Below are 16,111 nucleotides of genomic sequence, written 5' to 3'. Positions count from 1 at the left end.
TATAATGCACGCCCTTTTTTAAATTGTTGGATTCCTTCAAAGATTTAACCTAAGGCATGTTTGACTATAAAAAACATACAATAAATTAACTAATACTATATAATTGTGGCACATAAGAATGCTAGCATGGTCGTCATCCAGTATAAAAATACCTTTTATATATTTATTCTGCAGCATCCCTTTGAAAAGTCAATTGTGTGCCATATTTTAGTGGTTGTATGTCAAAACACCATAAACAAAAATAGAGTCTGACATGAACGTGTCTTAAATAGCCTTTACAAAAATATCATCCCACTGGGTAAACACTTTCTATAATTGACTCCAGTGGGGCGATGTGTTTGTAAATGGCATTTGGGACCCAATATTTATGCCAGGCGATCTTCTGACACGGATATCTGGTACCGTTCCTTTTTAGCTCGCGTGAAAAGCTCCATTTCTCTCAAGACCTTTCACTTTTTTTTCTCTATTTTTTAATTTATTTGAGCTCTGGTACTTTGTCTGCTTCTTGTTTTCCTTCTTGTTACTTCTTTGTAGTTTTATTTTCCAGGTTTGCATCTCTGATCCACTCAGGGGCCATATTCCACTGTTTCCCAGTCTTCTTTTCCATCCTTTTCTGTACATTGGACTTTCAGGAAAACCAATCATTAGAAAGGTTTATGACCTCAGACTGGAGCACTGTTTCTTGTGTGCTGCCAATGTGGATTATGAATGCCCCTGGGTAGGAGGAGAAAATGATCACATATGATAAAATCCAACACCAAGGTATTCAGAATTTACTAAGTGTGATAATTATCAACTATCAAGACTTCTGCCCCGAAAATGGGTTTACATGTAGATATTGGTGGTTACTGCACAAAAATCCTCATATCGGGGTAGGACTAGGTCTGAAGTGTAATGAGGGGTGCAGACTTTATCGCGCCTTGGTACGCACCGCACCACTTATCATTTTGATTCCTGCACAAATAGGTGTTTGCATAGCAATCACAATTCACATATGCACCACAGAACACTCAAATGACTATGGGGCCGGAAACATTTTCCAAACAAAAGCAAAACTCCCACATTTTGGATAAGTTTCATTTTGTTGAATTTTTAAGTCAGCCCTGGTTCTCTAAGCAATCTGACAGGCACACGAAATGCTGAACTGTGTTATAGAACTTCGGAGATTCACTTTCTGACTTTTGTTTTCCAGGGATGAAACTAAACAATTTAGAACTGGTAATTCTTCATTCTTTTGAAAGTGAACTGTTTTGAGTTTGATCGGTCAGTTCTGAATGGATGCAAATGAACCATTCAACAATCGATGAAAATGAACTATTCAAAAATCAATGAAAATGAACCATTCAACAATCGACGAAAATGAACCATTCGACAATCGACGAAAATGAACCATTCAACAATCGACGAAAATGAACCATTCAACAATCTGCAAAACCGATAACAGTGAATCGCGCAGTGGATCGAACAGAAAAGAAACACCTGTTAAACAATGTGGTGAATGAGTGTTTCCGCAGAACTCAGCACCTGATCTGCAGAACATTGCACAAATAAAAACAATATTTTTTTTGCCTAGTTCTAATTGGCTATTCTACACAAAAGATATCCCAATAAAGTTCAATCACTTACATCCTCCACCTCCTCTTTGGGTTCTGTCCGGGCTACAATAGCTTCAGACTTTGCTCTAGGAAAGAAAATATGTAGGCTATGGTCATTATGAGATTGAACAAAGTGGAAAAAGCAGTAAGGTACAATCAAAGGGTATAGTGTTCTGGGGAGAGGAAAGTAAGTAAAAATCCTGGAAGAAGGCAGAGTGGGAAAGGAAATGTTCCTCAGTTCTAAATAAGCTTGAAGCTTCCTGAACTTCAAACCTCATGCTCACTTGAGCAGACGCCCCTAAATGTATAACTTGGAGCTTTCCACATTTCTCATCTCCAGGAATGCACATTATCAGCTACTGTCCCTCATCCCTCATATTTAATATGTTATCTCATCTACCCCAACCCTGTGGGGAGGTTCTTTCATTAGATTTACCCTGTGGCCTCTTCTAAATCATCTACTCTCTGTTCTTTCCCAGTTCTCAAAATCGTTGTTCAAGAGCAGGGGGAACATCCTTTACAACGCGGATGTTACCCCGCTCTACAGTTACGACGCAAGTCGTAACCACGACTTGTGCTGGAGGGCGCTCAAGGACAAGGAATAGTAGATTGACTATTCCAACACCTTCCCTACTGTACGTAGGCTGGTGTTGGAATAGTAAACGTAACTATTCTAAGTCCAGCACCCCTACAGCGCAAGTCGTTACTTGCGTTGTAAAAAACGCGTTGTAACGGTACGCGTGGTAATACCACGCGTTGTACCGTCATACATCCAAGAGCAGGTGGTCATTTCTGATCTATTTCGGTCTGTCCTCGCTCCTTCTTTGTTATGTTAGGTAGTTTGTCTTCTCTCTAAATCTTCTTCTTTGACAACCAGTCCTTGTTGCTGCTTACAAAATCTCTACTAGCTAAGTCTCCCTAGGTTACAGTCTCATATTATTGTACACAAGTCTTATCTAGATTCTCTCTAGACACTTCTTCTGCCTGCCAGAAGCAAACCTTTCTCTTGTAAATTGTGTCTTCTACTAGTCTCCTCGTTTCATTAGATTTACACTGTGGTCTCTTCCAAACCATCTACTTTCTGCTCTTTGTCAGTTCTCAAACTGGTCATTTCAAGAGCATGTGGTCATTTCTGATCTCTTTTCGTCTGTCCTCGCTCCTTCCTTGTTATGTTAGGTAGTTTCTCTAATCTCTAAATCTTCTCCTTTGACAACCAGTCCTTGTTACTGCTTACAAAATCTCTACTAGCTAAGCCCCCCTAGGTTACAGTCTCATATTATTGTACACAAGTCTCATCTAGATTCTCTCTAGACACTTCTTCTGCCTGCCAGAAGCAAACCTTTCTCTTGTAAATTGTCTCTTCTACTAGTCTCCTTTTTCATTAGATTTACACTATGTTCTCTTCCAAATCATCTACTCTCTGTTCTTTGCCAGTTCTCAAAATGGTCATTTCAAGTGCAGGTGGTCATTTCTGATCTCTTTCGGTCTGTCCTCGTTCCCTCTTTGTTATGTTAGGTAGTTTCTCTAACCTCTACATCTTCTCCTTTGACAACCAGTCCTTGTTACTGCTTACAAAATCTCTACTACCTAAGTCCCCTTAGGTTACAGTCTCATATTATTGTACAAACGTCTCATCTAGATTATCTCTAGACACTTCTTCTGCCTGCCAGAAGCAAACCTTTCTCTTGTAAATTGTCTCTTCTTCTAGTCTCCTCTTGTTTTCCATTTTTATGAAGAAGCATTACCACTTCAAGTTCTCTCCGGGCACCCCTCTCTTCTAGAAAACCTTTTTTCTGCAGCAAATAATGTTTCGTCTAGTCCTTTTCTTTTTTACGCTCTTTCTCTTGGACACATCTTAACTCCTTCAGACGACCTCTGTTTTAAACACTGTACATGTACTTTCCTGTTTTCTATCAGCTGAAGTCTCCCCTGGTTTTAGATTTGGTATCTCTCATAAATGTATTCATCTTCTCCCTGTGCGTTTATTTCTTAGCTCCTGGAGGCAGGCGCCTCGCCTTCATATATAAAGGGCTACCACCGCAGCCCTGCTGCTCTTCATCTTTGGAGACCCTATTTCTGTCTCTCAGCCCCTCTCTCTTCCTTTCTCTTACTAGAGATGCTCTGTTAACTTCCCCTACTCTTCTCCATTAACATATTTACTACTTGAAATATACTGCTGAGCCAAGTGTGGTTACAAATAGGAACACACCTATGTTGCAGTCCACTATTCATTGACAGGGACAGTCTTGGCTTGGTTACTATAGAATGCAAAATGTTATTTCATCGATCAGAATATGGGGGCAAAATGTCAGAGTTTAAGTTGAAAATAGTCACTTCTATATGGATGCCAGACATAGAGCTGCTAAATAAACAAATAAAAGTAGCAAGACATGAGCAGTGTGTGATATTTAGCACTGTATCTTTAATAGAATGTCATAGATGTCATTAGCTATGTCAAACATTGAGTTGATGTAGGAAAGTTCTATTGTATGTCATTTGATGTTTGTTAAGCCTTGCATGTGTATGGGATCCTATATTCCTGGATTAAACTTCATCTTCAGAACTACATTGTATCTTGGATTTATTAATGAAGATACTTCACAGATGCAGTTATATTAGTGCAGTGATATAAGATCTGTAGGTATGTCAGAGAGAAACTCTGGGTTAAGCAGTGTTTTAGAAAGGATCCCAGACGAGGTCATTATCACATCCCATGCATGGGGGTCTGAGGATGGTATTTAATTCACACTTACTTTTTGAGCTCCTCCTCAAGCTCTTTCACCCTGTTCTCCATCTTTGATTTGGCCTGCTTCGTGGCTTCCAACTCCCCCTTCAGCACCTCCTGTTCCCCTGATAGCTGGTCAACCTGAGCGATTAGATCATTCTTAACCACGTTTAGGGCATTTCTTCAATGAAAGAGAGAAAAAAGAGCAAAGGCAATGGGTGTCAGAAATATGTTGTAACTTGTCTATTTCCATCCGTCTAGGGCGCAATCCACCTAGGGTGATGCTATCTGATAGTACAGACAAACGAGCAGTGACTCAACTTTGCTAAAATGTATCAGTAACAAGAAGAACTAAGTTTTAGCCCACTTAAGCAGCTACAGACCTTTCTGAGGACCTTTCTGAGAACCAATTTAAAATGAAGCAGAAAAAGTACATCCGAGATCAAATATTACTGCCCCAAGTCAGTTAAAGATCATTTGAGTGGGCATGCACTTGCCAGACTAAAACATGCATTTATCAGTCTATGCTTTTTCCATTGACACATATATACTTCTGTGGTAGTTGAAGTTTGCTGGGAAATTATTTTTGGGAAGGCTCACACCAATGGCAATAGAAGTCTGCACTGGGAACACAATGTTGTTTCAAAGGCCTATCTTTGAGAGATTTAGGTTCTACTGAGAAGTCTGTAATTGCCTGACCTATGACAGTAAAGCTTCCACTGTGCAGAAATATTTCACAATCAATCAACTTCCCTTGTAAAGAGCTCTCAAGAAGCATACTACAAAATTCATCCTATTTCCTTACTTGGTCTCCAAGAGCTGGGAGTTCTCCAGCAGCAAGTTCCCAACTTCCTTCCCCATTCCTGAAAGAAAATCCAGGCAGGTTTATACCAAAAACAACAGTTTTAACAGCTGTGAATGATTTAACTTGACCAGTGTGTGGGGGCTACAGATAGTCCAGGGGGCTCTTCTCCTCTATCATACAGTCTTCCTCTTCCTGGGTTCAACTGCAGATAAAAATTACTCCAGGTGTGCCCTCTTCCATCATTTTTAGCTTTTCTGGGCCATTAGAGAAAGGAACAACCTAAAGCAAAATAGCCACGGCCCAATACCAAAAGTGACAGATAACATGGCAGGCCACATCCCAGGTAAATGGGAAAGCAAACCTCCTGGACTTGTGTCTTCTTTACTGGACCTCAGTTCTGACATGCAGCTTGAGTCCAATGGCACAGCGAGAACGGGACCCTTCCATCTCTTGACTTATCCCTCCCATTCACGTGGTCTTATTTGGGCATCAAAAAAGCAAAGTACCATCTGAATCATTGTTTATTTACTTGGCTGCAGTTGAATTAATTATTTTAAGCTTCTTTTTATTATTTAAGGAGGGCTTAACTTTGCACAATTCAGTCATGGTCATGTCCAAAAAGTGACATTCTAGCCCAACTGCTGGGCCCCATTCCCTCTACACAGGGGCACAAGATATGTATTTAGCAGGCCACATGCTGCTGGCCTCAACATGCACGGTACTGCAGAGTGTGTCCGCCCCTCCTTCTCTCCTGATAGCAATGCAGGTCAGCAAAATCATGAAGGGACAAGGCTTTCTGAAGAAGAGGTGTTCATCTGACCACCTGCAGGTTTAACAACTGGGATCTCTGGAATCACTGGATGCATTTGGAATAGAAGGATGTGTGAAAATAAAATGCTTCAGGTGGTTCGAAGCCTGCGATATCAGGGGATTTCTACAGAGTGACACATGGCCCTCTAGAATGGAAAACCCAATGGGACTCAAACGACTCATGGTGACCACGGCCAATGTGTGATACAAAAAGCTCTGTGGCATCGATTGTTCCACCCAGCATAGACAACAAAGGATTCAGAGGTAGTCTGGTACAAAGGAGGGCGACACAAAGGGCACTGGGATATATGATCCACATGAGGGGCATGAAAGTGCTCAGGGTCGCGCAATCCCTGCGTACCACATGGTAATGGCAAAAAGGAGCTGAGCGACATGATCGTCCAGTATAGGCTTAAGAGCAATCTCGATCAGCCTTCACTGCTTTGGGATCAGGAGGAATCTTGGACAGCTTTATCTGTGAGACACACTGAACTCTGGGGGAAGCCCCTTACAGTGTGGGATAAAGTGACTCTGGCAAAAAACACTTATGGTACGGGACACAGTGGTTTTGTAGGACAGAGCAAATTCTGTCAGGAGCCCCTACCATTATGTGACACCAAGTCTGGGACAACTGCCCCACCCCCTCACAGCATTGGCCATAGAGAATAATAACTTATTGACTACACCAACCCATGAGATCCACAAGTTATGAGCAAACTGTCAAATTATAAACAAAAAGAGAGAAAATGAGCTTGAAATTATGAACACACAACAGCAAGACAGAGCCCAAATCCCATTGAAGAAAGTAATATGATGATTAAAACATAATCAAGAAAGCTTAAAATTAGGAAATGGCTGCATGCATGCTGAAAATCAAAGAAATAATAATTGATAAAATCAATTTACTATGAATATTGGGTCACTTTGATGTTCCAAGAAAGAGGGACTGTTCCAGATTTAAAATGTAGACCTGAGGCATAATATATGTGTTCTGTACCAAACAGATGCATATAGCCGCCCTAGTATGGGATCGAGAGAGTGTTGTGATGTAGAGGAATGTTATGATTTCACCACTCCTGAGTCAAAGGAAGTTGTTTGGCCTCCAAGGAAGACCCCCATCACCATCAGTGTCAGCAGATGAAGATATAGAGCTCTGTGCTATAGCAACAGTCAACTCTTAATAAGACACCGCTAGATGTTAGGGAGTAAAAGGGATACATAAAGCAGCTCTCACTGTGAATTCGACAGTGCTCGTGGCAAGTGTGTGGCGATGGGCACCTCTAAGTGAATGGCAGAGAGATCGCGTGGAAAGACCATCATAGTGACCCTCCTACCAGGGACTTAAGCATACTATTGGGGGTAAAAGAGAAAGAAGACTTTCTGCTCTTGAATGGAGTAATGGCGGTTTAAGGGTATGGTTACAGCTGCCTATGTTTAGGTCAGAGATCTCTGAATGAGAAAAAACCCTCCCAAGTGAGGTAGACAGACAGCACTTCATAGCTGAAAATCCCATACCCACATGGAATATATGTGATCTGCTGCGTATTCCAATTAGAGATCAAGAGCTTCCAGGCCAAGACAAACTAAGTCCAGTGGGGGCATTGGTAAATCACAGGTTATCTTATATAAAGGAGAATCATTTTCAAGTGATGTAGTGAGGGGTGTGAAAATGTGCATGTGTTTGTGTGATTGTAAGCAAGCACACCTGTTTTGCCGAGAACTTGAACCATCAAAGTGAGTCATGGAAAGTCATGAAATGGTAAGAACCCACCCCGCACCGCAGAGCAGTCCTTCCTTCTTAGTAGGAACAAGAGAGATGGAAAAATAAATTATGAAGACATGGTCCACTGACAGTGGGAGAGAGAAAATAGAGGCCTGAGCCTTACCAAAAAAATCATCTCGCACTATGAGTGCAGTCCCACATGGTGAGGAGGGAAAACAGACAAGAAAGCGCAAGGGAGGAAAAGGAGGAAGAAAAGGCAGCAGTTAAGTATCATCAAGCAAAGAGCTGTGTCAGCCAAGCGCATGGATCTGCAGGAGCATGCACAGTTACACTCAAAATTGTATGTGTGTCTGCCTGTGCACTGTACATTTGTAAGGAAAATAAGTATAATTATGTTGGAATTGTATGCATGGGAAAGTATATGAGCTGCACTGAAAGGCAAATCTACAAATGTAGACACATTTTCTGAAAATTTCGAAAAGAACTAAAAAATTCAACAAAAATCTCCTTAGAATTATAGCATAAATCTACTGGCTTCTAAATAACAGATCATTGAGCCAAAAAGCGTCATACATTTGCCATGACTAGCATTATCTTTCATAAGTGTCTGCAGAGGAGACATATGTTGTAGGCTATGCTCTTATCTCAGAATTTGTTTCACATTCTATAACAAATTATTTTCCTCAGATTTGACACAAAGTGATAACTGCAGTTTATGAGGGTCTAGAATCACCCCTTTCCTTGGTGTCCATTTTTGCTCTCTTTTTTGGACAAGGTCAAGAAGCCATATCTCCAATTATGAGATGAATGTTAGGAGGGGCATATGGCTGCTGGGGATAACCAGTGCTTCATTTTAGCCGGTTCTTTTTGGTGCTCAGCACTTAATTGTCAGCTTTGGCACTTATGACAGTCTGCACATGACGGCACCGTCAGTCGAATTTAGAGATAAGGACAACAGATCTTTATTAATTCAATACCCAATAAAATATGACATGACTAATACCTACCACCCAGGCGTTTTATAGCTTTGGGGCCTGGAATTGTCACACTTTTAAGAGTGTGATGATTAGTAGTGTGTTGGTGATGTCATTGGTAGCTCTGTCAGAGGCAATAGGTGGTGCAAGCTGCATTGGCCTCCTGACGTGGGCCCTGGCACTTATGTTTTGTACTAAAGCACTGGCTGGATAATCAGAAGATGGATCCTCAAACATCAGAATTAAATATTAGTCTATTGAAGTGGAATATTCAGAAATGACAACAGCTAAACAGGTGTTTAGACCGTAAATCTATGACATTGGGTTTTTGCAGAAGTGATCTCATTCGCATCAGTTCTAAACAGCTCTTAAGGTCTTTGCAATGGTGTCAGCTTTAAAGGGATATGATAGAACAAGCAAACATACAATGGATTGTTTTCAGAGACTAGATCAGGAACATGCTGATGAGAAACATCTGTGTACTGAAAGACTGTTCCAACAAACTTTAAAGAAAGAAGGATTTAGAAAAGCCAATATTTGTATTCATGGGATAGCTGTGAGTAAAGAAAGGCTTCTCTTTTTACTAAAACTGGCATGCCTTGTAAGCTGCTAAAAGAAACATATTGAGGCTGGGACGTAATAGATCAAGTACATTCAAAGGTGCGCAACATCCACTGCATATCACTTTGTGAAGACTCAGGGTGGACCTTCATTAACTGTAAAACCTTCATTCAGGATGACCTTCCATAATTAAATTAGTGAAATATTTGCGGTCTAGTGTAGATGAAGAACTGGATGACTCTCTTTTCAAGTAAGGGGCACATCGATCATTTTTAAATTTTAGCTTTGTTTTACTCAGTATCCTGCTTAAGGAACAGAAATGCAAGATGTGCAAATATCTCTATTCTTTTTAGCATTACAAGAATCTTAGACCTTAGTCACCATTGTAAGTGAGAATTTCAATTTCTCAGGGGCCCTACAAATGAGCCCTCAATAGACTAGCTTTCACCAAGTCCAATGCTACAAGTAGGGCAACATGGCAGCCATAAAGGTTTTGGTTGGCCAATTGTCTGAGAACATACTGATACCCATCTTGTTGTCCAAAGGCGCCAGTATGTGCTGAGGCTCACAGTTGAATTCCTCCAGTCAGAATAGTATATGCATAGTACTCCTCAAACTGATGAAGATAGGTGGGAAAATCCTCAACTGAAAGAGAATCAACATTTTTACCATTTGGTTCTCAAATTTGCCACTCGCCAGCTTGACTAATGCAGACACTGAGCCAATGTACCATGTCCTAATTTGCCAATAAAGGACACACACATAAGGTGGATAGAGAGGCATAGATATAATTCTACTCTACTCTGAGAAACTGATGTTAGCTTCATTCTGGGGCAAACTCTGCACCTGGCTGCTTGCAGGATGCTTATACTACCATCCTTCAACTTTGGATGCAACACAAGAAGATCTATGACACTCCTGGGAGTGATGCCTTTGCCTCCCTGTGTGAGGTAGTACAGAATCGAACTTATTAGGCTCCTATATGATACATCCAGGGTGGTAATAAAAGTATTTTTCTTAGTTTGCAACATGACCCCTTACTACAGGTCAGATGGAGAAGTTAATGGAGGTAGGATAACTGGTGCATAATCATTCTACATGTTGGCTAGGCAGTGGAGCAATACATAGCAGACAATCGATTTCTAGTTTCCCATTACCCCTCGCTATTTGAAAGCGATCGTATACTTCTAGGGTAGTAGATACTAGGCCTGTTCCATCAAGTAAATTACAATCCTGGGGCTACTGGCAATATGTGCATTGGGGATGTGAGATAGATAGGTCTGGCCTAAAGGACAACAATGTGGGTGAAGGGAGTTTGGGATATTGTTGGGAACAGATGCTTTATGGTCAGGGCTCGAATAGTGATAGTGATATAGGGAATTAATCCACTTCACTTGATACATGTGTCAAATTATCAAAGGGATTGTCACTAAATGGCAAATGAAATTACTATCCAGGAATGCCAATCCCTACCTGCCTGCCACATATTCTGCAAATAATTCTGTTTGGACACATACCTCAGAGTAAATGCTCAAGTCAGTTAACTAGTCCACTGAAACATTTCCAGTGAATGCTCATTCCACCATGCACTCCAACCTTTGGCACGGTTGACGATATTTAGTAAGGTGAGCATAATTTCCCCTGGTTCCCCGTGTAATATTGAGTCGTTTCGGTGTCCTTCACACTAAATTTACATATTTATTCCTGCATTTTTGGCATTCATTTAAGGTGCACACAATGAGTGTAAAATTACCATTGGCAAACTTTGAAACTACTTTGTGGACAGCCACTACCTTCCCAATGGCCACCTGTGGCACTGCACCACCCCCACCTGGAGAATTTCTGCTGTACCATGTTGAATTTCTGAGTAAAGCACTTCCCAAATCCTTATTCAGGGTTGCAAAATTAGTTAAACAATCCAACCCTTTGCACACCTATGTTCCATTTATGTGCACGCAAAAGGTGCGTGAAATTAAAACCATATAGATTTCTATTGTTTTTTTTACTTTGTTCAATCACGCCTGTGACTGTTTAAGGTAGATGGCTGAATGCTGAACAGGAGTAATTCTCAAGCATGTGTAATTCTAAAGATATTTATGTATAGCGTTCAACTGGTGTTTGTGCTTTAATAGCCCCCATGGTATCACTGGAATGATGACTTTTCACTTCCCAATGCAATTGATATGTTAAGGTTAAAATGCCAAGTTTCATGTGAAAAATGCTCAAAGGTCATCCTCCTGAGAGGATAGAATAATAAGCACTCAAAATCTGGGAAGATTCCACGTTTGGAAAAGTGTGTCAATATGGAAAATATTTTCATGTTAACCTGGGTTGCAAAGTCTATTCAGTAATATGGAAATTGAGGGACTTAAAAATAGAAGTGCACAAAGGAACAAATTACTAAAAAAAATGCTATGTGACTGAATTTGATAGTCACAATGGAACTGTTAGATTAGATTAAGATATTTATAAAGCGCATTGCTGCCTCAGCAGAGAGGCGTCCCAGCACTAAAAGCCAGACTAAGCAGGGAGTAGAGCAGAGGGAAATATTCCAGGGGCGGGACCGGAACAAGACGGACAGGGAGGGTTAGGCCTGGGAGAAGAGCCACATCTTCACGAGACGTCTCAAGGCCTGATGGTCAGCATTGCTACAGATATGAAGTGGGAGAGAGTTCCAGAGAGTAGGGGCCAGGCGTCTGAATGAGCTACCACCGGATCTCGCTCTGCGAATGTGAGGGATACAGGCAAAACTCAGGTTTGCCGAATGTAGGGCAGGTGAGGGGGTGTACCGAGTGCAAAGATCACTTAGAATGTCAGGTGCACTGCCTGTTAGTATCTTATGCGTGATACATAGCATCTTGAAGTGAATACGCTGTGCCAGCAGGAGCCAGTGTAAACGACGGAGGAGATTAGACGCATGCCTGAATTTAGGAAGTGCACAAATAGCGCGTGCTGCCACATTCTGGACCCTATGCAGTCTACTAAGCACGGATCTGTTAGAGCCGAGCAGAAGCACATTGCAGTAGCCCAGGCGGGCCAGTATAGAGGCTTGGATAATCAGTTGGCGTGTTTGGGCATCAAAGAGGCCCAGGATTGGTCATAGGCCGCGCAGTAGTCCAAAGCATTTCCTGGCTACTGACTTGGCATGTTTCAAAATCGAGATGTGTATCCATTAGAAAGCCTAGGTTTTTCACCGCAGGTTTGGGATCAGGGGGGACACCTAGCGCCTGAGGCCACCAATCATTCTTCCAGAGATGGGACTCTTTGCCAACCAGAAGAATCTCTGATTTGGTGGAGTTTATTTGCAGGGCATTTGCTGTCATCCATTCTGCAATTGCCATGATATCTTCTTAAAATTTAAATTTATCCCGCCCTGGGTCATTAGACAAGGCAATCGCCAGCTGGGTGTCATCAGCGTATGATATTCCTCGTGCTTTGGCCATCCGTGCCAGGGGGCTCATATATACATTAAAGAGCGTAGGGCTAAATGCAGAACCTTGAGGAACCCCCACATCGGAGAGGATGGACTTGGGACGAGAAAGGAGGAGAGGTCACTTGGATGGTCCGATCGATCAGAAAGGAGAAAAACCATTCTAAGGCTTCATTCCCATCTTCCAAACGAAGGAGCAGGATTTCATGAGACACCGTGTCAAATGACACGCTTAGATCTAGCAGCACCAATGCTGATGTGCTGCCGGCATCTAGCGCAGATTTGAGTTGTTCGACCACAGCCAATAAGGCTGACTCGGTGCTATATCTTGGTCGGAACCCATTCTGGGAGCTGTCAAGTGTATGATTTGAATCTAAAAACTGTGTTAAGATGGAATTCACATGTGCTTCCAGAATTTTCGAGAGGAAAGGGAGTAATGAGATCGGGCGGTAATTCTCTGATTTAGACACATCAGGTGTAGGTTCCTTAAGAAGAGGGACCACTTTAGCGTGTTTCCAAGATTTAGGCACCGTCGCGGTCGAGAGGGAGAGATTGAGTAGCTCCAGACACTCAGGCAGGAAACCTTGTTGAGTTTTCCTGAAGGCGTCTGGTTTGAGAGGATCATCTGGGGATCTGGATTTAATTTTGATTACTAGTCTCTCTACTTCCCTCAGGGAAATGGGGGGGAGAAAAGCAAGGAGAACAGTCTCAGAGCCAGTGGGAGTGTTTTTCCCATAAGCTCTGGAAGGTGTACCATGGTCAAACGTATGGTAAATATCTTCAACCTTCTTCAGAAAGAAGGTTGCCAGGTCTTCACAGTGTTTGTTGGAGGAGATAGTCTTGCCCAGTTCCCCTGGCACAGAAGTCAGTTCTTTCAATAGAGAAAAGATAGTTTTGTTGCGATTGGTGCTAGTTTCGATCAAGCCAGAGTAGTGAGCTGTTCTGGATTTACGCATCAGCTTATGGTAGGATTTAATGGCTGCTCTATATAGTGCTTTGGCCTGGGGGTCATATGATCTCCTCCAAGCTCTTTCCAGAACTTTACAATTTTTCTGAGCTAGGATAAGGTCTTCATTGAACCAAGCATTGGCCCGCGTGCTTTTCGAGTGCGTGAGTTTAAGGGGAATACACGTATCTAGGCTTGACTTATCCACCTATGGAAAGCAGCGTTAGCCTCTTCCATGTTTGTGGCTTTGCCCAGAGGCTTTGTATTCAGGGCTGTGAGGAAATCTACTTGGTTCAGTTTATCCCAGGGCCGTTTTAAGGAAGGGTGTTGATTAGGCTGAGGTTTATGTCCCGCTATCGTTAGCCGCATTAAAATGAGAAAGTGGTCTGTCCAGATCATAGGGAGCAGTGGCAAAACTTTCAGTAGCTCTAAATTCGGGAGGATAGGGTCAAGGAGATTACCTGCTCTGTGCGTCCCTCTGGGCGTCAGTTGAATCAGCTGACAAGCTGCCAAATCCCCTAGAAAGCTAATGATCTCCGAAGATGCAACAATCACAACTCTTAACTGAGGGTCTAATAGTTTTAACATGAATGCAGTACCATCACACTGCTATTTATGTAAGCCTGAACTGAATAAGGTAAGAGAGTGATGTTTATGCAGAACCAATTTGGGTTCTAAGTGACTGAAAAGTTTGGAAGTGACAACTCTTTCACAGATATCAGTCAAAACATTTCCTCTCAACTAGGTCTGGCTGACTGATACCACAGAGTGATATTCTAAACCTAGTAGTTATTTGGGACAAGTTACCTTTGCTTCCAAGCATGTCATAGATGCAATCTGAAACCATATCAGGACATATATTATTGAAATGTTTTTGCTCATTACATCTGTGACTCTGAACTAGTTAGGAAGAGATTGCCAAGCAGATAACAAATTGAGAGGTCTGAACCGTTTTACAAAAGTCAGCAGAGGTGAAGGACGGCAGGCAATGTCATTCTTATGGACAGCACTAAAACAGAAAGGCATTGATTCCTTCATAAGTAAAGAGGTCTATGCCTTCCTTGTTTCTTTATTTAGTACACCAAATCAAGGCTGTTCTTGTCTGAAAAAACGAAGAAGTAGAGCCTGAAGAGCAAGACCTGACTGCTTCAAGAGTTAGCCCTGCCTTCTTTGAGGTTCTCCTACAGGAGTGATGCTGGTCTGTAGAGTTATTATATGTGCCCGAACTGAATAGGGAGACACTAATTCCCTGGCAGGGATGGGAGTTAATAGTGTACTAAACGACAGTGAAAAAGGAGACCTTGTTAAACTTGGAAAACCAGAAAACGCTCAGACTAAAATGCAATCAGTGACAAAGGATTGATGACAGAAAAAGCCCAGTTAACTACAATGGGGATCTATTTTTATAACGTGCACCATTTAACAAACAGACTATGGGACATATGTGGAGAGTTACAAAAGAACAAGAGATGAAGATCTGAAGATAATCCCCTTCGCAATGGCTAGGATGTGGTCCTCACTGTTGAGAAGTAATTAAGAAGTAAAGTAAAAGATACATGGACTACTGGAAGGGCAACTGGAACAGCAGAGCGCTGGGAACAATGGAAAACACTCACTGCTAACAAAAGCGGTTTCTTCAATTTCCTTTTAACTGGGAGACCCTTCTACTGAGTGGCAATCTGCACGCACTATTAGGTGAATAGGATAAGTTGACTATGCATAATTTCTTCAAAGTTCTACATTTTCTACGACGAGGAAGGAGGTGAACATGACATGGCAGTGTGGGGTTATTTATTCCCTACAGTAGACGGGATCATGGACTGCTAAAATGAGCATCCCCTCACTAAGTCCTATTCTGAACTAGGAATTTATTAAAGAAAAGCTGAGTAGCGTGTGGAGTTAGAAAACAGCTAATAATGCATTTTCCATAGGAATATCTAACTTGGAAATGAATTCCAAAATGTAAGAAGGGGGAAGCGGCAGGGTAGTATTAAAGATCAAGCTCTCAGTCTTTTACAATTATGAACAGGAAAATAAAGTTCCTTAGGGGCTCTCTCGGTGAGGCCGCCAGGACGTCAAATTAGAACTATTTCTAACATCTTCATATGACACAAATATTGATCAAAAGTGAGAGAGTGCTTATAATGTAAAGAATTCAGTAAACCTTCAGTGCCCCTTAAACAAATTGTTAGGTATGAGCGATTACAGTCAAATGTAACCATGGCATCTATATGGATGACTATGACTTCCACATAGATGCTGATGCAGTGAGTCTCAATGGTAGACCTCTTCAGTAGATACTGGTACTAAAGGCTTTGAGCATCAGGATAGATGTCTTGATTTAAATGTGAAGGCTAAAGATTATAGAACTAACCAAGACAAACAATTTCAATTGAGGCACCCGCTCCAAAGGAACCAATCAGTAACAGTCACTGGCTGTTCTCTAGGAGCCAGTACAAAAGAAGGGATAAAGCAGCAATTGCTGTAAATTTGAGCTCAAAAGAACAGAAATAAAGTCATCACTCATTTATAAATGATCTGT

The 16,111-nt window shown here is 41.7% G+C and overlaps 1 protein-coding gene across 1 annotated transcript in view; it reads right to left on the bottom strand.

Moving 5' to 3' along the window:
- MAPK8IP3 (mitogen-activated protein kinase 8 interacting protein 3) overlaps positions 1-16,111 on the bottom strand; it is a 683,833-nt gene that overhangs the window by 294,040 nt on the left and 373,682 nt on the right. Inside the window, exons 9-11 of the mRNA XM_078662972.1 lie at positions 5,126-5,183; positions 4,349-4,501; positions 1,627-1,681 (exon numbers count right to left, since the gene is read on the bottom strand). Of these exons, the coding sequence (XP_078519098.1) occupies positions 1,627-1,681; positions 4,349-4,501; positions 5,126-5,183 (266 nt within the window). The remainder of the gene's footprint in view (positions 1-1,626; positions 1,682-4,348; positions 4,502-5,125; positions 5,184-16,111) is intronic.

The sequence above is a fragment of the Lissotriton helveticus genome, chromosome 10, assembly GCF_964261635.1.
Source record: "Lissotriton helveticus chromosome 10, aLisHel1.1, whole genome shotgun sequence".
In the NCBI taxonomy this organism is placed as follows: Eukaryota; Metazoa; Chordata; class Amphibia; order Caudata; family Salamandridae; genus Lissotriton; species Lissotriton helveticus.
Note: the sequence above shows the minus strand (reverse complement) of the source record. Positions and strands in the feature narration are given on the sequence as shown.